Raw genomic sequence first — 21,260 nt, 5'->3', positions numbered from 1 at the left:
TCTGTGTGCTGTCATCTGTAAGCAAGTCCACTGCGGTTAATACCATATCAGATAAGATAAAGTGACATTAATGTTATTGATCCCTGAGGGGAAATGTGCTGATACCGGCCGTAAAGACGTCACACAGATACAAATCAGGCAAATGAAACACAGGGATGAGATGAAAGATAAAGCATCTTCATCAGCGCCGGGCGTCTCGCTGCGTTGCCCCGTATGGATTTATAGATTGACAGATGTTTTCCGTGTGCGGATCTCTCCAGGTTGAGGGCGAGTGCCGACTGCAAAGTGCTCTCCAGGTGGTAAACACACCGATTAGCGGTCCAGTTTGTAGATGAGATGGCTGGGATGTAAATGTTTCAAACATCACCCAGGACATTGACCGATTGAACCGGCCCTTCATTTCTGTGTTTTATGCCTGTAAATGAGGAAATATGGCAGTTAATGCCTGTTTCAGGGGCAAACGATAAAAAGAAGGCCGGTGATGTGAGTTTATGGGGGAAACGTGGTTGTGTGATGCAGTTTGCCCTTAAAGACGCATTAAATCTGCCGCCGTGCTTTATGAATTAGCCCCCATGAGGCCGTAAATGTGGGGATGTCCAGCGACTCACCTTGTCTCAGAACTAAGCCTCAGAATGTGAAGAGTAACTCTCAGCCTGAACCTCCCGCTCTCTGACGCGTGTCACTTAACGCGGCCATTATCAGGCAAAGAAGAGTAAACCTCAGCTCTGCACACACTGAAGCGTTTGTGACGGTGTCTGCAGGTGTGGGCGTGGAAGGAGAACGTGTGGGAGAAGGAGCGAGGCACGCTGATGGAGCGCTACACGGTGGAGCAGAGCAAGCCTCCGTCGCAGGGCGGCGCCGTCCTCTCCACCCTCACCATCAACAACGTCATGGAGTCAGACTTCCACTCGCCGTACAACTGCACCGCCTGGAATTCCTTTGGGCCCGGCACCATGATCATCACCCTGGAGGAGACGGGTAGGAGGGGAGGGGGAAATGGGGGCGTGGCTTGATTCTGATGTATCCAAGTCTTTAATGTTTATGATGATTTAGTTTTAGAGTCCTGGGTTTGAATCCTCTGATATTTGCCGTTGTCGTATCGTTCCCCTCTGAGTTTAAGCATCACAGCGTCACAGCATCCACGCAGGTGTGTGTACACTGAGCCAGCAGCTGCCCCTCAGCCTCAACCCCCTGTCCTTGTGTGTGTTTCAGAGATTGTTCCAGTGGGAATTATAGCCGGTGGAACGGTGGGATCCTCCATCCTGCTGCTCATGTTTCTCGTGGCGCTCGCCTTTTTCCTCTACCGCCAACGCAAAGGCAGTGAGTGAACACAGTGCTTCTTTATTCTGTGTGTGTGTGTGTCAGTCCTTCTCTCTCTCTCTCTCTCTCTCTCTCTCTCCCCCTCTCTCTCGCTGTCATTCCTCCATCTCCTCTCCTGAAGAAAGAACCATATGCCAGCCGTACATCATTCAAATGAGATTAATGAATATTCATATAATGTGGCAAAGCGCCTCTAAACGCCCACGGTACATTTCTCCTTTGATTCTCCTGACATGTGATTGTATAGGTTTGTTTTTCATAAGACGTATTTGTATGCCGCTCACACCAGATAAAGAACATAAATACCCCAGCAGCAAACAAGAGCCCTGAAAGGTGAATAGTGTTTAACAGATGAACTCAGATGTGTTATTTCTGCATCTTTAGGTGATCCAATTAGTATTTATAAACACAAACCACAAGCCGCCGCAGCGCTGAGACGGGAGCGTGCGTCATCTTCAGCTCGCCTCCTTTTAAGCCCCCAACCAAATGAAGAATTAGGGAAGACAATGAAGGTGACTGGCAGAGTCCCCGGGGGGATTTTCAGGGGATAAGGGTGCATTTCCTGTTTCTGAGCTGATAACACAAGTCAAGCAGGGAAATAGAAAAAATAGAAAATCATCGGGAAATGAAAACTCAAACCAACGTGGCGTCGCTGCAGATAAGCACTCTGTCATTTGCAGCTGCAGACTTTGCAGATTTCAATCTTGACTTTTTTTTCTCTTTCCTTCCTTCCTTCCTTCCTGCCTCGGGGGGGGGGGAGAGAGAGAGAGAGCGAGTCGATCGTGTTCACAAATATTGACCAGTTTGCTTTGAGGATGTGTGAAGTAAAGCCATGTTGTGTTATCATACAGAGAAGCCTCCAATTCCTCTCTGAGAAATAGAAGCTATAGATCTGTAGATTTCGTCTTCCTCGGGTGAACACAGACCTGCAGAATACCTGGAAGCTAATCGATGAGGGGAAGAGGAAGAGGAAGAGGAAGGAAAGATGCCGTGCGATAATCTATCTTTATATTTAGAGCGATATTGATGCTGCCGCTTCGTCTCCGTCATCTGTGTGTGATGGCAGAATAGTCGGCAGCATCTGACCACTGACCTCCGACCTCTGACTGTCCGCAGAGTAAGAAACTGTTTCCTGTCACGCCGGAGTGAAACATTAAGTGATCAATCTATCAATCAATCCATTCCCTCCGCTCATCTTTTAGCGGTCCTACATCTGTCTCCAGCTCTGAGGAACAATGAGAGGAAGTCATAAATGTTCCTATTTTTTGTAGAGATAAACAAACTTACTGAGCATTGAGAAGACATTTTCCTCATCTAAGCACAAACTGGCATCTGAGCTTCTCTCTGCCAGCTCAGTGTGCTGAGATGCCAAACCGCTCGGTGAAACACAAGAAAGAAAAGGAAAGAAGGCGGAGAAAGGAAGAGAGCACAGCCAGTTTCATCTAAACACCTCGAGTAAACTGCTAATTCCTCCTCGTTCATCCAGACGTGCTGTTTCCTTCCAGGTCGCCGCGGGGTCACGCTGGGTAAGCCAGACATCAAAGTGGAGACCGTCAACAAAGAGACCCACAGTCTGGAGGAGGAGGCAACCAACGTTTCCACGGCGACCCGCATGGTCAAGGCCATGTACTCGGTGAGTAGACGGCCGTCAGAGTCACCGGGGGCTGAGGAGGAGGAGGAGGAGGAGGAGGAGGAGGAGGAGGCGTATGGGTCAGCAGGCTTTAACACACACACACACACACACACACACACACACACACACACACACACATACACACGTCGACGCAAATGGCAACGGACAACAATTACAAACACATTCGAACATTCAAAACAAAAACACACACACACACTGGCGCAGGCTGTACACAGACATGGCGGTGTGTGCAGTGAGGAGCCATCTTCCTCTTTGCCCGGACCTGGACAGTGCAGAGGGAAGCAGAGCGACGCGACACGTGGACCGAACCATTTCTCATCCTTCCGCTCTCTTGGGACGATCAAGCTGAAACCATCTTTTCCTCTTCCCCCTCCCTCTCTCCCTCCTCCCTCCCTCCCTCCCTCCCACGTTGCTTTCTCTTCACCCTCCCTCTCTCCGTCTGTGCGTTTTGTCGTTTTGACGGTTTAGTTTCTGCCCTCTGTCTCCCTCTCTCCCTCCACTCAGCCGTTCAAAGACGACATGGACCTCAAGCAGGAGATGAGGAGCGACGGCGACGCCCGCGAGGAGTACGAGCTCAAGGTAACGGTTTGGCCTCCGCACGGGAAGGATTTGGATTTCGGAAAGACATCATTAACGTTATCACCTGGCATGGCACACCGGCATCACACACACCAGTCACTGCTCATTCCTGGTCTGTGTATTCATCTGATTCCTAGCAAATCGGTGTAGAATCTGTAGGTTAGCATGACATTTAAAGCCACACACACCCTCTGATGCTTTAGTTCAAGTATAAAAAGGTGCAGCTTGTCCAGTAGGAGCACCAAACCCAACAGCAGAGTCCAGAACCCGCCGGAGCACAAATGCTTTGAAATGAAGCCGGCGGTGATTGATTATTTGTGAACTTAAACACCGGTGAGCGTGGAGGCAGAATAAAAACAGAGCGCAGATTGACGGCGAGGACTTTACGGCCGGCGGTCAGCCAGCGAGACGTGTCAGCGATTTCTTAGCCACCTAGCTGTGTTTCCTCCTCAAAACAGCTTTAATTATCCAAAAAGGAAAACAGCTGTGAGTGATTTGCTCGTCCTCGGCGAGGCGTCCCGCAGGTTGTTTATCCGGGCGTGTAATCGATCGCTTTCGCCCGCTGTCTCAGGTCTCCTCACACACATAAAGGCTGGAGTTCTGCAGGGTTTTTCATATTGTTTTGGGTTCAAATTAGTTTCAAAGCTAATAAAACTCTGATTTACCAGGAGCCCACCTGAGATGACATCATGAAGGAGTGAATGAACGCACCTGATCATAAACTGAGCTGAACGCTTGTTGTGTCCTAATGGTGCTTGTGTCCCATTATTATCTGTAAGGTAACCACGGTAACGATCATAGGCATACACACCCTGTTGCTGTTTGTTCATGCTATGAGCACTGATGAGCCTCAGCAGTCTGAAATGGGACAGATGCTACATAGGACAGGTTTATTACATTCTTTTGTGTGAGCATCCTCATATCCTGCTTAGTTCTTCCTCTCTAAACGCGTCAGGACTTCCTCTGCTAACATATCTGCTTCCTGTGCATCTGGATTGTCATCTCTAAACTCTTTCCTCTGATCTCAGGATCCAACCAACGGCTACTATAACGTCCGAGCCACCACCCACGATGAGGCGCGCCCTCAGTCCCGCGCCATCCACTACCAGGGAGAGTTCCGCCCCCAGAACCCGAGCGGCAACCCGGCCGGCGCCGCGTCCACCGGGCCCGCGGGCGCCACGAGCGGGTCGGTGCCTCCCAGCTCAGTGCCCGGCTCGAGGGCGGGGTGCTACGACCCCCGACCCCCTTCCAGGATGTCCCACGCCAACTACGCCCAGTTCAACACCTTCTCCAGGGTGGCGCAGAGTCAGCAGGCGCCGCCCAATCCTCCGCTGCAGTCGCCTGATTACCCCGGAGACTGCGGCCTGCTGGACAACAACACCCAGATGGCCTATGACAACTACGGTTACCCCTCCCAGTATCCCAGCTACCGCATGGGCTTTGCTCCGCACATAGAGGAGGGTCCGGCCTACGAGATGTATCCCACGGGACAAGGGACGAGTCAGGGGCCGGGGCCGGGGCCGGGGCCGAGTCAGAGTCAGAGTCAGAGTCAGAGTCAGAGTCCTGAAACGGGACTGGGGAAGTACGGAAGCTCCACCCGCTTCTCCTACTCGTCTCCGCCCTCTGACTATTCCAGCCGACACACACAGAGGATGCAGACTCATGTGTGAGAAACACTCGGGACGTTTTGACAGCAGGAGTACTTAACACACACAAACACAGACATAACACACACACGCACACACGCACACACTCCTGCCTTTCTACACATGAGCATCGGGGATGAAGTTCTCTGTTATCAGTGCATGGAGTTTGTGCCATTTTCTGAGCATCGGCGCAACAACACACATCAGCTGGCAGCATCGCATACAGTAGTTAGCAGCAATACGGGCACTCACACACGCCGGCGAGTCGTGTGTGTGTGTGTGTGAGTGCGGCGCTCCGACGGGCAGCCACAGCGAGAGCCACAATCAAGAGAAGAAGAGAAACAAGAGAGAAGGAGCGAGAGGACGAGAGCACTTTGAAGACGGTGAAGAAGAGGAGTGTGAGGGAGCCGAAGGAGCACCTGCAGCGCTTCAGGCTTCCACATCATCTCTGTGCAACGCATTTTCCTTCCATCGCATCTCTGTAAATAACTGGAATCTCCTTCTACAAACCTAAACAGCTTCCAGCGTGATGCAGTAAACAGAAACGTACAAAAAAAAACTCCTCAGCTGCGACTTTTTATAATTTTCAGACTCTTCCGTTGTGTAAACTCTTCAGAGACATGTGTGTGTGTGTGTGTGTGTGTGTTTTTATACATCAGAGCGACGCGGCAGCTTGGACGACGTATATCAGGCACCTTTGACCCCTTTCCCCCCCTCTCACAGGCCGTGACACACACACACACACGCTCTGCCTTGAATAAAGTGGGACAAAGCTTCTGCAGGTGGTACGGCGCGCCAACACACTCACGACGCTGAGTGTGTGTGTGTGTGTGTGTGTGTCTGTGTTTGTGTGTGTGTGTGTGTGTTCTGGATGAGACGGGAGCTGTAGCGAGCGCGTCTGGATGCTCCTTCCTTCATCTTTCTATCATTCTTCTCTCATCCTGATGGCTTTCTCTCCCTATGCTTTCCCTTGAGGTCAAAGCTGTCACAGTGTTTGTGTCTCTCTTGGCTGTGGTCAGGTCGCGTCTGCATCCGCTGAATTTCTGCAGTTTGTACAAAAGAATACCTCCCCCTTCCTTAAGTTTCCAAAAGCATTTGTTTCTCTCACTTGCACAGTAGATTAGAAGTTCTTTTCCATATTTATACCGAAACATATACAAAAAAAAAAGGCATTCAGAAACATTTTATAGTATTTTTATAAGGAGTTGTGGACCAAAGGTTCAGAGTTTTGGGTGACATTCACTTTTTAAATGTTCAGAAGTATACGTGTTGACGCGGCCGTCGTCGTCGTCGGAAACGTTTGGAGTTTCTTGCTGAAGACGGCCGGTGCTTTAGAGTAGAAACTGTAGACTAGAGGATGTGAAGAGCTTCATCCCAGAGCGCTGCGTGTCCCTCCAGATGGAGCGTCGCACGTGGAGGTGGACTCTGTTTGGAATGAAGCTCTTCCCTTGACTTCCAGGCTTTTGACTGGATTGCCTTTTTCAAAAAGTCGACGACATTCAAAATGAAGGATGGAGAATTTTTAAAGCAATGAGGTGGAGCGAGCGATCGAACATATCAAAAGGAAGGACACAGGCTTCTAATCTAATCTAGCTCATTTGGTACATATTTGGTATATATTTACTGTGTGTGTGTGTGTGTGTGTGTGTGTGTGTAAGTATTCTGGTTTCCTTATCCCAACAGAACATGGAAGTGTTTCATATCCCAGCTTATTCCAGTGTATCGTGTCAGTGTTACTACATGGACTCCATCGTTCTGTACCTGACTGACGTGCAGCCGGCCAGAGAGGAAAGAAACGTTTACTCTTTAAATGATCTGGCACTTTGACTCCTAAAAATCGCAACTTCTGAATTGTGTTACGTCACCTCTGACGTTGACAAGCGTTTCTTGGGTTTGGACTCCATTGAAGGCTTGGATCTTCTTTGTGTCCCGAGCTGGAGGTTATCAGATTCCGTCTGCTCCCAGCTCAGCTCGGAGGAGTTGCCTCTGTATTCCCTGCAGCAAAACTCAACCCACCTTCCTCTTTTGCGCATCAAAGTTCCTTGTTTGTCCCCTTTGAAGGTGTCAACCCGGAATCGAAAGAGAACATCTTATTTCTTTCTTCTCTGTTGGGCACATTTAGCAGATGATCAGAGACGGGAGAGGAGAGACACATCTTCACTCCATCTTCCTTTAGGGTTTGTGCTGAAGGGCAATAAAGTAAAATCACTATTATCACTTTTTGGACACTTCAGCGCCGCCTGCAGAGCTGCTGCTTACGTCGTGAAATAACTCGTTTTTTTTTTTTTGACCAAACGATCAGATGGAACCTTGTAACTCCAAGGTCACTTCATAAACAGATTGGGGGAGTTGTGGGGGAAAAGGCCCGGCAGATGGAGCAGCGCACCCTTGTAAATTTATATGGTTTTCACAGCCTTGGTGCTGCATACCATTACCTCTTTACAACCCTTTTACAGAGTTGTAGCTGCAGTGTTTCGCATCAGACTTGCGGCGGCGGCGTCGTGACCTTGTGGAGGGGAAAAGAGCAAGTTTGACGCAGGAGGAGGCCAAAGGAGACGCACTTTGTCAGGGCAGAGCAAAGTTGACGGCCTTGAACTGCAACTTTTCACCGTCTGTTACCGACGGGGCGCCGCATAAATATGTAAAAGACACCATGGATGCCAGAAATGCAAAAAATCGTTATTCACATTTTGGTTTAGCGATGGAGAAATATGTGACTTGGATTGGGTTCTGGAGGTGTTTGCTTCACTCCGTGACTTTGCGTGTCTGCTTGGCGTCCCTGTGCGTATCCATCAGCAGGGTTTGACATTAATAGCAGCTTGATGTCGAGGTCGAAAAACATGTCACAGCATCGTAAAGCTTTTTCCACTATCGCCCTCTTCCAAAATACCAACTTTTCTTCCCCATTATCACACGCGGGGCAGTTTCCTCTCCAGCTTTGTACAGTCCATTGTTGTAGAATCCACAGTACAGCTCCTGAGCTCTCCTCATTCCATCCTGCGTGTTCATTCAACTCATGAATGCCTTCCTTTCTATGAAAATCAGTGTTTTAAGTGTTATTTTCTCTGTAGTGTTTCATCGCCGGTGGAAGAAGCGAACACTAAATTTTTATATGCAGTGTTTTATTTGATTTTGGGGGGGGGGGGGGCTCTGTGGCCACAAAGACTGCACAGCCACGAAAAGGCAAAACTGTGTGTGGACCGGGCCCAGAAGCAGGCCAGGATCCCCAGCAGAGTCCTCCACGCCGCGCTGCACCGTCCCCGGTAAAGAGCGACTCGGCGTCCATTTCCACATTCTGGAGTCTTCAGTTTATACCCAAAGACTGTGCAAAAAAAACAAACAGAGCAGACAAACAAATGCAGCAGCCCTTTGTGTTTACTATGCGCGTGTGTGACGTGTGCATTCATTTCCGTGCTTGTGGACATGCGTGTGTGTGTGTGTGTGTGTGTGTGTGTGCTGACAGCCTGCACAGCTGCAGAGATATCCGGGTTTGACCGATATTTGGAGCCACTATCAGTGATCAAACGTTGTATTATCGCCTCCTGACCGCCTCTACTTTTAATCTTAGCGCTGCCTTGCCATTAACAGGTCAGCTGCCTTAACAAGTAGAGACGTTTACAGAACTGTGTGTTAGTGTTCCAGTGACCCATGTGGCACAAAGATTCAGTGCAACATGAACAGAAATGACAGCATGAGTGTATCAAATGTACTTGAACGCAAGTAAATAGAGCTTATTATTTAGAACAAACAAACAGATTTGTGTTGCTATTGGCTTTCAAACAAAAACCCCACATCAGTCAAACCCTGATGAAGACGACAGGAGGCTGTAAGACGACAAGAGGCCGGCGAGTGTGAGTCGATTTTCTGCTGGTAAGAAGGAAACGATCAGTACAGTACGAAGGATTCCTTAGTGCACTTGAGTGTGTGTGTGTGTGTGAGCCTATATACTCTCCATATCCTGCAGTTCTTTCTTTTGTATCCCTATATATTGTTGTTATGCCTTCAAGTTTGTGTTTTGTTCTGTACAAAACATTCAAGATATTATTGATTTCTTTTGTTGTTATTTCCACGTCACCTTCTGTGTGTGTTTTCTTTTCCAGATTGTAATTATTTTTCCACAGTATTACAGAAAATAAAAGACGACACGGCTTTCATAAGACCGCTGCTAAAGGCTCCTTCATTTTACAACACGGCGCTGCTGCAATCTTTGGGTTATGAAAGCTCTTTTATGCTTTATTTCATAATATCGCTGCAACTTGATATCATTTCATAGGCTCTCCTCTCCTCTCCTCTCCTCTCCTCTCCTCTCCTCTCTTCTCCTCTTCTCTTTTCTCAGGTCGCGTCTAGTCTCTCCTCCTCTCCTCATTCCTCTCTCCTCTTCTCTCCTCTCCTCTTCTCTCCTCTTCTCTTCTCTTCTCTTCTCTTCTCTTCTCTTCTCTTCTCTTCTCTTCTCTTCTCTTCTCTTCTCTTTTCTCCTCTCTTCTCTTCTCTCCTCTCCTCTCCTCTCCTCTCTTCTCTTCTCTTCTCTTCTCTTCTCTTCTCTTCTCTTCTCTTCTCTTCTCTTCTCTTCTCTCCTCTCCTCTCCTCTCCTTTCCTCTCTTCTCTTCTCTTCTCTTCTCTTCTCTTCTCTTCTCTTCTCTCCTCTCCTCTCCTTTCCTCTCTTCTCTTCTCTTCTCTTCTCTTCTCTTCTCTTCTCTTCTCTTCTCCTCTCTTCTTTTCTCCTCTCCTCTCCTCTCCTCTCCTCTTTTCTCAGGTCACGTCTTGTCTCTCCTCATTCCTCTCCTTTCGTCTCTTCTCTCCTCTTCTATTCTCTCCTCTCCTCTCCTCTCCTCTGGATCACAGGAGAGAGGGAGGAAGAGAGGCAAAGCACGGAAACAACACATATTGGAGAAAGGGAAAGAAGTGCAGCAGACAGACAGGAAGCATTAGAGGCTTCAGCTTTACTTGGTGCGACAGTGATCATCATCTCCTCTCTCCTCCTGCTCTCACTGAGGATGAATGTCTGGATAACCTTCAGCATGACGCTCCAGACGCCACTAGACCCCCCTCCTCACCTCCACCACTTCCATTTTATCCCCTTGTTCCCATTTGAGGCAGCCGTTGTATGGATTATGGCCCTCTCATGCTTGGCACCGCACTCAGCGCCCGAGATATATTATCATATTAGTGGAGAGTGATGTAATGCATCTCAAGACATTTGTCCTTCGCACACCCTCTGTCCCTCCGCAGATGATGTCACTGGCTCTGTGGTTCTGTGTCTTAAGGTGGAGAAGTTGTCAAGGGGCTCGGGTTTTTTATGTTTTGTGCTGCTGCCATCTTGTGGTGGGAGAGCAGCGGGGCGTGTGTGAGGGGAGGAAATGAAGATGTACAGCAGGTCATGATTGGAGAGGATGTGCTGATGCTGAAGCAGTGAATAATGTTGCTCTTTGGTTGAACCGTGCTCGTCTGGTCTGTGAGAGAGGACAGGACACATTTGAGTTGGACTATTATGGGCTTGTTGCTAATGTCAGATTATAAAGACGCTGACGATAACAGGTTTCATTCCAATATTCAATATGTTTAAGTGTGACTTTTGACAGAAATAACAAAGTGAAATAACATCGCCAAAGCTTCAGCAGTGTGTTATATTTACAATAAATGGGAGCGCATTGATCTTAGAATAGCTTGCAGCACACACACACACACACACAAACACACACATAGGTGAAACTCTAAGCCACAGTATTTTGCTTCATACGTCATACCTAAGAAAGAAAAGAGTTCTCTTCACAACATTTATTGAGTGCCGTAAACAGGTACGCATGAATATGAAGTCAAACAAACCAGCATATGCTATCACACCAAAGGCTAATGTCAGTCCAGCATGTCAGTATATCATTATATGATGGTACTGATATGTTATGATATGCTTTATATAACAAACACATATGATATTCAACAGATTCACAATATAGCATCCTGGGAGCTTATCACTCTAAATGACTTTAAGTCTGATACAATGTACAGCCCACACTTGAAATGAAAATATTGGCCAAATTATTTGCAAAAGAGCCTGAGAATAATTGGAAATAAGCTTGAATTCTCTGTTGAATTCCTGCAGTTCTGCCCAAAGCGCTCAGTCTTATTCATTAAACGGTCAATCATCGTTTCTCTTACTCAGCTCTGGATTATCTGCTGCATCCAGATGAGATCACACTGAGGAAATTGAACCGCATTAGAATGAGCAAGTTTGATCTGCATTCACACCCTAACACCCACAGACTCTCTGTGAGTCCCAGCCGAAGCCCCCGTCAGTAAAGCAGAAAAACAATATTAAAAGATTTGTGCTCAGACTCCACCTGACCATCCAACAACTGTCTGAGTGTTAAGACAATCAGTGGTTTGGATTAAGCTTGGGTGGATTGCAGAGGGTTAATACGTTTCTCATAAATGTGAATTCTTTCTAAATTAACCCTCAACTTCCAGCATATGTCCGACTATCTTTACAAAAAACATTGATTGGCCCACTATATATGATTGAAGGGCAAAACCTTAGATCCATGTGTAATATCTTAGAGACCATTGGTCTAACATGAACTTCACAACATAAATTAATATTAATAGGATTTTTGTGCAGTCCTAATATAATCAGTCAAATGAGAATGCACAGTAAATATAATATTTTGTACATTTCTTTTTAAGAATGTAAATGACCTCTTGACATTTTGTCACTGTGCCCTGATGCCTTCATGATCCAAGCTGCCTCCTTCCTCCCTCTGAAGATGATGGACTCTGAAGATGATGGACTCTGAAGATGATGGACTCGTCAGGACACGACTCCACACACATTCTTCAGCCTCAACTTTGGTAAGGCTTCTGCTTTCATCAAGAGTTTATGCATGTAGAGATGAATCCAACGAGGTTATAGATCAACCAGCACATCTGTGTGCTTGTCTGTGTGCTTGTCTGTGTGCTTGTCTGTGTGCTGCTCTGTAGTAAGTCCAAACTTTGGCAGCGCAGGAGTTCGGCCCCTGGATATGCTGTAAATGGCTGCTCCTTTTAAATAATCTGGCAGAGTCGGATCCTTAAGCACTTCCTCGAACTCGTGCACATGCAGCAACTGTCAGAGATACGAAACGACAACAGACAGGTTAACAGAGGAGGAACAAGTGATGGTTGTCAGTAGAAATGGAAGCATGGGGTGTTGTGATGAGGGGGGCATGCTGATATTCCTACCTGAACAGAAGCAAAGAAAGATTTGCTCTTCAGCTCCATGGTTTTTAGGTCTGTGGATTGTAGAAAAGTGTTTGAGTGATTTGTATTTCATGCAACAGCTGCTAAGTCATCACAGCAAAATCTGTCTTTGTTTGCCCAACAGATTTGGATTCACGCTGCAAAGCTGCAAGTCAGAGTAAGAAATGTTTGTTAAATGAGATGTTTTCATATGCAAAAGCACAAGAAACTGCAAAACCCCAAGACAATCCTGACAAAGAAAATCACAAAACAAAGACAAGTGCTGCTGTTTACCTCTACAAGGTTTCATGCTATAAACCAAACCAATCGAAAAAGAAAATCGTAATAAAAGTAGTTTCAGACATGCAGTACCTCCAGTGTGTTTTGGTCTGATGAGGAGGCAGTAGAGGAAGAGCCCGATGAGGAGAATGGGGGTGATGACGTCCAGGACGATCAGGGTGGGACCAAGTACAGCCATGAGCAGAGATGTGAGCTGAGAAGTCACTTCCTCTGTGCCTGACATGGGAGAGGGAGACGTTCTGTCATGAAATATAGTGCAGTACAAAGTCGCACAAAATAGAAATACTCAGGTAGATTACAAGAGCTAATAAACTTATACTCCAGTAAACTTTTCAACCTTCGATACACCTTACGTTAGGACGTTTATCTTTAGCCAAGCCCAAACGACTCTAAAATCATACTCACACACGTCGCTCATGTATCCCCAGCGACTTTTGGCGCTGACCAGGTTGCTGGCATTGCAGGCCACTGTGCCGTCTGCTCCGGAGACGGACATGAGCAGGTACGGTTTGAGTAACACCACCTGGTCCTCCGTGCAGCCGTACAGATCGCAGGTGTAGGAGACATAGCTGTCCTCAGCCAAGCAGGACACCGAAACGTTACAATAACCCTCCGTGGAGTTGTAGTAGAGAAGCATCATGTTGAAGTCCAGGTCTGGGACTGGCTCTGAGGGAGAGGAAGAAGAAGATTATTTTCTTGAGACGAACACCAAAGGGACTCCAGATGTGATAGTTGTTTCTGATGTTGCATTCAGGTTTTGCAGGGAAAGCATATGCATGGAAAATAGCAGGGGCCTAGGAGAAGAGCCTGTGGTAGCATCGCAAGAATAACAGGCTGAGGACGGCAAATAGTCCCGTATTGCAATGGAAAAATAAGTCATATTTACTCGCATCAACTCACCATGAACCTCCAGTGTGTGCTTGGCCACGTCTTTCTCATATCCGTGATGATCCATGATCCTGGCACTGTAGGTCCCGTTGTCCTGCTCGGTGAGGTTGCTCAGTATCAGGTTGTAGTTTTTGGGGTCCACCGCCGCCCGGTTTGCGTACTCCTTGTACACCTTCAGAGGGTTCTTGGACTCGTTGCTGTATTTGACTACGGGATGCTCAATGTTGAATCTCCACACAATGTAATCGATGTCCATGCCTGTGAGCTGGGCTTCGACGCCGAGCTGCACTGAGCCTCCTTTCACTGCCAGGATAGGTTCACCTGCACCCCAGGCTGAGAGAGAGAGAGAGAGAGAGAGAGAGAGAGAGAGAGAGAGATAGAGAGAGAGAGAGAGAGAGAGAGAGAGAGAGAGAGAGAGAGAGAGACAGAGAGACAGGTTTCTTTAAAGAAGACAATGAGCTGGGAGGAAATAAAATCCTTTTGCACATTTCTGATGAGATTACACACTATTGCCTGCTACACACTCTGCTGTGTCATTGGGGCCTCGGCTATTTGCTTTCTCATGCTGAACGAGCCCTTACGTAATTATGATTGTGTTGTTATGAAACAGCATCGATTACGGAACAAGTGTATCCCTTATCATGACGTCACATCTTCAGCTTAAGGGACAGTTTGTGCAGCAAAGTGTGGACTGGAAGCTAAATTTAACCCTGTTCTAATCATAGACAACAGGGGTGTGGAAGTAACAAACATGCTCATCTTGATAACAGCCTTTACATGTGGATTCACATGTGTCACTTATGTCACACAAATGACACATACACACGTGTTGCGTGTAGCATGTTAAGGAAATGAGCATGTTGACTAGTAAACAAGTGTACTTGTAGTTTTAGTCTGTTTTAGCATTTTACATTTTACATTTTACACATCTTTTTGTTGAATTTGACAACACATTTACATTGAAACCTGCATTCTCTGGGTTTTAAGGTAATTTGTGACCTTTTGCTGGTTGCTATTGTTGAATTTGGCCATAACCGTCTATGAATGTGAAATTGCGCTATACAAAGAAACATGATTTGATTCGTTCCACCCACCATCAACATCTGACCACAGGCGACAAACTTTAACCGTAAATCTGTTCAATGCTTGGAAAGTACAACATTTGAAAAACAAAACCTAATATTAAGTTATATTATTATAATATATTCTTCTTATCTCTTTGCTACAATTGTTTCTTTGAACTTAACTTTGACCTGACTTTAAATGTGAAATTCTTCTTCAGGATATTTAAATATTGCATACTTGCACAGTGAAATATTCAAATTAAACTTGAGACTCTGTTTTCCAAATTAGAATATTCAAATATTGAATCACTTCACTGATTTGTAATGGATATGTTAGCATTTAAGTACAACGCCACTTCAGCACAAACCATTGCTGCACTATAACAGCACATGGCATGCAAGTCAAGCCAGAGCCTCAGCAACATTAGGAAACAGAAAACAACTTCATATGAACGGTTACCTGGTTTGAGGACGCATGCTGTTGATGCGATGCTGAGGAATAGCAGGAGCCCTGACATGTCTGCAGCTGGAGGGGAAACACAGACCTTTGTGCCTTTGAGCTAGCTTCTGATTTCAGGACCCCTCGGTGTTGAAGAGTGACTGACTGAGAGCAGATAAAAAGTGTTGACTGAATGCACGGGTTCTTGTCTTAAGAGCAGGAAGGAGGCCATGTGAGATGATCAGGTGATGTGTTTTGGACCCATTGAACTGGGCATTTGGGGAACAAACTGTATCCTGTCCTCATCTGAACTGCAGGCAGAAGCATGTTCCGTCATGTGTATTGTGCTTTGCTCTACACCAGGTCTCCTTTTTTGGACAGTGTGGACTGAAACTTCATTGTGCAAAGATGCCTTTGGTCACGTCTTCTGTCTGGCAGCTTTACTGCCGTTCTCTTTTGCTCAAACATAAAGTCACTAAGCCTGAATTCACTATTGTTAAAGACAATACAGGGAGTTTGATGTTTGAAACCTTCTCTGCTTGACACTGGACGTGTCAGCCTACCAGCAAGGACAGCAAGGACAAGAACCAATCAATCAAATGGAAAAGTCTTCATTTAGATCCAAATAAAATATTTTATTTTCAATGTTGTATATTATATACTGGACATTTTGGAGATCGTGTTTTATACAGAAAGAGGGGGAAAAGGAGAGAGAGATAGAGAAAAGGGAAGAAGGTTGTATAATTATTATAATTGTTGTTTAACTTTTTTTGACGGCCCTGAGGTAAATAAGCAATATGTGGTACAAGTAGGTTGAAATAGAAACAGCAGGAAGCCAGGGCCGCTGAAGGTTGTGAGAACGTGGCACAGTACTATGGACTCAGAGTCCAGGATGACATCAGTGATGTTGATGCGATGATCTCATAGGTACAGTTTTTACAGGATGATATTAAGCAGCAGTGTAGGCAACTACAGATCGCATCATAGGCTGTGGTGAAGAAAAGAAGAGAACTAAACAAAACAAAAACAAAGAGAAGGAATACCACATTCACACAACCCTGGCCCGCCTGAGATATAAAATAAAATAAAAAATAAAAAGAAACCGTTCGGTGTTCAGGTTTTCAGTCACTGGTCTGGCATAGCCTGTAGATATGTGAAGTAAGAGAGAAACGGTTGCCGTCTCTGATAGAACTTATCAGTGAGTTTATCTCTTGACCTGAGCGTACACAGTGTCTGGAGTCGAGGGTTCTCGTATGGCCTGGCTGGATCTTTCCGCTGGGACAGGGGCCAAAGGCCTCATTGCAAAAGAGTAGATGCTCGTGTCTGAATCAGCCACTTGATTCTGATTCACAGATTCACCTCTGGTGTTATTCTGAAACAAAGACAGATGTAACATTGTCAGAGAAAAGTTCATTTTTTGAGCGTAATGGCTCATAAGGTGTTAAAGTTACTATTTCCATACTGTCAAACAATAAAAGATATATTTTTAATATCCTCCACAGGTCATATGACATCATCATCAGTCAACAAACCAGTTCCAATTTGAGGCTTTTTCATGTTTTTGGAAGAGATGGCCCATTATTGTGGGTGCTGAAATTAAGTCAAAGTGTCAAACTGATGTGTGTGCAGGTATAAAGTGTCCTGTAAGGTAAATTATAATCACAGAGCTTAAAAAACAATGACACCAACGTCACTACAGTAAAATGAATTAAATTTTGCAAATCTGAAGTAAAATCAATTATTCAAAATGTGAAATTCTGTTTTTCACTGATTAGCAATGGTAAACAAATTGTGTCTTACCATCACATCTGCATACACAGTATCTCCTGCTGCTTCTACATCTGCAGCTTAGCCAGAAAAAAACTGTGTTAAACATTTCTTGGGAAAAGTTAATTGGCTTTGCTTTCCAAAACTTCTTAGGAAAGTTTCTTCCACCACAACATGTGATTTATTTATTTGAGAATTAGATATAACAATAATATGTAGATGTCCGGCTCTCAGCTTCTACAAAGTAACACAAAGGTTTGGTGTTCATACTGTGTTGATACTTGGCCGTGCATTCCAATCCAGCTACATTCTTCATTATTGGATCATTGTAACAACATTGATTAACCATGATGCTGCTGTGATGATGCTGAATTTACATGTGGACACATTGGGTTAAGCCGGTGCTTCTCAAACTACAGTAGCAGAGAAATTATTCACCGATGAAAATGTTTATTAAGAAACATTTTCATTGGTTTATCTTGTAGTTGCAGCCTCAAGAAATTGAAGTGAAGATGAAGTAGATATTAAAACTTACATTTCCCACGTTTCTTATAGAGGTAAACTCTCCCACAAACACCACCACACACTGCTAATACGGCAAAAACGATCCCAACGATGAGCCCAACTGGTGATCCTGACTTTAGTGGAACTGTAAAAAAGACAAAACAAGATTCCAAACAGGAGAATACAAACAGCATCAGGTCTTGCACTTGCGTCACATCTGTGCTGCTGACAGCTCAGCAGACAGACAAGTGTCACAGGTTTAGAGCACAGAGCCTCCAAAAGATGGTGATTATCACAGACGTCTGTGTGGCTGCAGTTTCTTTCTGAGCAGGATATTCAGACACAAAACTGCCTGTGACATTGAGATGGAGCAGGCAGGAGCTGTTAGATGGTGTCAGGCCGAGGGGGAGAGCACATTAATGAAGCCCAGGCTGTCACCAGCATTATTTGTCTCTTTTTCTTAGCATTCATTACAATCATTTAGTCAGTTAAGTGGTTAAAAACTATTTAGAAAGTCAAATTTACAGCACAGGAGAATGTTATGAAGTAATCATTCTAAAATCAGCCATTACATGTTTTATTGAATGTTATCAGTAATTCTCCTTTATCCTTTATTTTTCCTTTAACTAATGAATTACTGATCTTAATTAAATCAGGTCCAACCTACAGAGCAACAACAACAACTGATTGGCCTGCCATTATACTTTTTAAGTGTAATTATTACATTACATTACATTACGGTCATTTAGCAGACGCTTTTATCCAAAGCAAATTATACTATTTATCAATCTTCAAAACTATAGACTTTCAATTTGGTCTTTAGTCTTACCTGGTGACTTGCAGGGAGGTTTCACCTCCATGGACTTGTTGGTCCAGCTGACCTGGTTGCTGTGGTTACAGATGATTAAGCCATGGGACCAGTAGACCTCTAGAGAGTTGGTGGTGGTGACCTCTGAAGTCTCGTGCTCCTTGTAGCAGGTTTGGTTGTCACATCTGAAAGTGGTGTTAATGTGAGAGCCCAGAGTGGTGCAGGTCACAGTGAGGTTACAGGAGTCCTCAGAGGAGGACACAGAGGTCACCGTCAGATCAACAGGAGACACAGGCTCTGTGGAAGAGGGGGGGTTAGAAACAACACACCACTCTGGACTGACATTTGAAATGTTAAGTTACCTACCTTGAACTGTGACCTTGTATTTAGCTGAGATTACCTCCGACAGATCAAAAACACTGAGTATACATCCTGCAGTAAAATCTCCACTGTCACTGGCTTGTAGATTTTTCAGACGTAAAGAGAAATCTTGATCTGAAAACTCGACGCGTCCTGAGTAAGATGGATTGATGAGTGGATTCGAATTTGGTCTCACTAAAACTACAGGTGGGATGATAGTACTAGTCTTCCATTGGAAGTTATCGAACTCTGAAGGAAGCGGTTTCTGAAGTTCCAGAAGTACATCCTCTCCCCTCAGTACAAACTTCTCCACAGCACCCTGGAATGACCCTGGAATGACAGCAGATATCAAAACCACATTTTTTATTGAGTCAATATATTTGTGGCTGGTCCACCACTGATTTGGGGAAAGTTGATCTGAGGCAACTGGACTGGCTAGTAAAGGTTTGAAGACGTTTCACCAAATCTGAGAGGATTCTTCAGTTCTTGTTAGAAATTGTGTTCTATAACCTGGATGAGTGAGAACCTTCACTGATTCACTGATTTGAACTTTTTTCTCATTTCTGTCCATCCTTCTCCTTTGTGTTAGTTGCTCTTGTGTTGTTTCATTCCATTCAAAGAAAGCAGACAGACAGACAGACAGACAGACAGACACGGTTGTTTTCATGTGCCACCTCAGACAAATCAAATTCATGCAGTCCACCTTTCAATTATTGTGTTTTGGTCATTTTACCCTGTTTCTTTTTAACCCTCCATTCATTTGTCAATAGGCATTTTAAATTTCAAGGTAAATGAAAGTTAAATGGAGTTTCAAAGATTTCTGTGCTATTTTTCTGCACATTTCACATCAAATACATACATCAAAATGTTAATTAGGTTTTTTATGAAATGAATATTGCCAATGACCTAATATTTGTGGCGCGCACACACACACACTCACGCACACACGCACACACGCAGCATGACGTCAACGTCGTGATGGTTTTTGGCTCTTTTCCTTGCCCTACATGGTCTTTACTAAGAGATGGTACAGAAAAGTCATGCTGGACTGCCTGTACAGTCACAATGTAAGAACTACAGTTACAAAAAATGAACAAAGTTGCGATTGAAGGAATAATCAGCAGCAACAAATGTTTACAGCAAAGGAAGTGACACTGCAGCCGTCAGTTTTTCCACTCGTGGTTATTTTTGGTTAACATCTTCACACTTCATACACACCAACAACTCTTTCCTCACAGAAATGTAACTTGGTTATTTGAAGAATAATTTGTTTCTTAGTGATTATATTACATATAAATTGTAAATGTGTTTTACACACAAGATAATCGCACATTAACCCATAAAATCATCATTATCTTACCTAAAGCCCAAAATGAGTCCTCAATTATTACTGGGCAATGTATATCGATAAATTACAGTATTGAGTTAACTCTCCTGATGGCACACGATGCAGAAATGTACTTGAACATTACAGAACATTACATTTTGCCTCAGGGTCTAAGTTCTCCTTTTTCTCTCTTCCTGTGGCTCTCTGCCTCTCTTCAACAATGATAATAATAATAACTATCTATATCAAAATCGATCTCAAAAATGTCCCTTAACCTCAACAGATCATTTTAACAGATTCATTTAGGTTGTTTTAGATGTATACAGAGATGTTATTGAGATACTATTGTTGTGAATCTTATTCGTAATCATGAACAAACACCAACAGCTGAACTGATCCATAATCTTTACGCTTTATAATGCTTGATAACCTTCACTTTGCTACTCCGTTGCCCTTTCCTGTAAACCTTTAAGATAAAGAATGGTTTACCTTGATGCAGCAGACACACAATCAAGAGAAGTGCGATGGGCCGCATTCTCGCCCTGCTCACACACACACACTGAATCAGGAAGCATCATGAAACTTCCTCTTAAACGATACTTCAGTTCTGGCCTGAACCGGGCTGTGGTTTGTTTCAACGCAGCGCCTGATAATAAATTGCTCCTGTATGAAGTGAAACACAACACGTCCTCATTAACTCCTCACAATCTTTATTACGTTTGTGGCAAAAACACACTAAGGCACATGAGCTCATGTTAGTCAAGAAATTATGATGTACACATTTTTTATTCAATTAACTGTATCAGTTTGAACATAGTCATAACCTTCATAATCCTCAGTTTCAGTTGTTTCTCTCACAATCATCATCATTGCTCATCTTATCACTCATTTTCCTCAACAAATATTGCACCTTTCCTCTTCATTGTTTTGTCTTCTGCACCGATAAAATGAAAGGAATCTTCATAAAATGCATCCATCAACATATAGTGACTCTGGGTGATGATCCAAAAACTCCCATTAGTCAGTTTTCTTAAAGCCATTTGACTGAACAGCTACACATCATGTTGAAAGTTGAGCTTAACTGCTTCCAGTAGTGCTTTCAGTAATATTAAAGTTGACTTCTTCTCACTAATTCCTGTCATAATGACACTTACTAAGGTGCAATTCTACTTCAGGAACTTGCTTAACGTGCTAACATCTGTTTTTAAACAGCATCGACTGTCATCCATAGGGAAACAAAGAAATATCCACCATCAGCAGATATACTGAGCACCCAGAACATCGTCTACATTCCATTTTGTTGTGCTACAGTGTTCTAAGATTTGTTTGTACTTTTACTAGAACATTATAGTATACCGCAATGTATAACACACATATTAGTCTCTGTGTGCT

At 44.5% G+C, this 21,260-nt stretch overlaps 3 protein-coding genes across 10 annotated transcripts in view; 1 reads left to right on the top strand and 2 right to left on the bottom strand.

Moving 5' to 3' along the window:
* The window catches only part of kirrel1b (kirre like nephrin family adhesion molecule 1b), a 50,651-nt gene extending 42,628 nt beyond the window's left edge, over positions 1-8,023 (top strand). The window contains exons 11-15 of one of the 3 annotated variants that reach the window (XM_076148617.1): positions 762-978; positions 1,213-1,320; positions 2,826-2,953; positions 3,479-3,553; positions 4,582-8,023. In XM_076148617.1, coding sequence (XP_076004732.1) covers positions 762-978; positions 1,213-1,320; positions 2,826-2,953; positions 3,479-3,553; positions 4,582-5,223 — 1,170 coding nt within the window. In that variant the 3' untranslated portion in view covers positions 5,224-8,023. Of the gene's footprint in view, positions 1-761; positions 979-1,212; positions 1,321-2,825; positions 2,954-3,442 lie in introns of all 3 variants that reach the window. The other 2 variants (XM_076148609.1, XM_076148625.1) reach the window with 2 other exon arrangements.
* Positions 8,024-10,969: 2,946 nt separating this feature from the next.
* On the bottom strand, positions 10,970-15,751 carry LOC142999119 (SLAM family member 9-like). Of its 2 annotated transcripts, none has more exons than XM_076148555.1 (6): positions 15,124-15,751; positions 13,612-13,932; positions 13,117-13,377; positions 12,784-12,927; positions 12,415-12,464; positions 10,970-12,298 (listed from the first exon to the last, which is right to left on the bottom strand). In XM_076148555.1, exons 1-6 carry the CDS (start codon positions 15,179-15,181, stop codon positions 12,101-12,103), a joined length of 1,032 nt encoding a protein of 343 aa, XP_076004670.1. In that variant the 5' UTR covers positions 15,182-15,751; the 3' UTR covers positions 10,970-12,100. The 2 variants fall into 2 exon arrangements, 1 of the variants encoding a protein (XP_076004670.1); XR_012963268.1 differs by having other exon boundaries at positions 12,247-12,298; positions 12,415-12,577.
* Positions 15,752-15,888: 137 nt separating this feature from the next.
* On the bottom strand, positions 15,889-20,465 carry LOC142999131 (SLAM family member 9-like). Of its 5 annotated transcripts, none has more exons than XM_076148570.1 (6): positions 20,358-20,465; positions 18,548-18,871; positions 18,203-18,478; positions 17,405-17,518; positions 16,903-16,949; positions 15,889-16,474 (listed from the first exon to the last, which is right to left on the bottom strand). In XM_076148570.1, exons 1-6 carry the CDS (start codon positions 20,401-20,403, stop codon positions 16,307-16,309), a joined length of 975 nt encoding a protein of 324 aa, XP_076004685.1. In that variant the 5' UTR covers positions 20,404-20,465; the 3' UTR covers positions 15,889-16,306. The 5 variants fall into 5 exon arrangements, with proteins under 5 accessions (XP_076004685.1, XP_076004691.1, XP_076004707.1 ...); XM_076148576.1 differs by having other exon boundaries at positions 16,903-16,943; XM_076148592.1 differs by lacking the exon at positions 15,889-16,474 and adding an exon at positions 16,567-16,692.
* Positions 20,466-21,260: the final 795 nt, after the last annotated feature.

The sequence above is a fragment of the Genypterus blacodes genome, unplaced genomic scaffold (assembly GCF_046128005.1).
Source record: "Genypterus blacodes isolate CSIRO-AG114 ecotype Tasmania unplaced genomic scaffold, CSIRO-AGI_Gbla_v1 ptg000005l_1, whole genome shotgun sequence".
In the NCBI taxonomy this organism is placed as follows: domain Eukaryota; kingdom Metazoa; phylum Chordata; class Actinopteri; order Ophidiiformes; family Ophidiidae; genus Genypterus; species Genypterus blacodes.
The sequence above is the reverse complement of the archived record's forward strand: the minus strand, read 5'-3'. Positions and strand labels throughout refer to the sequence as shown.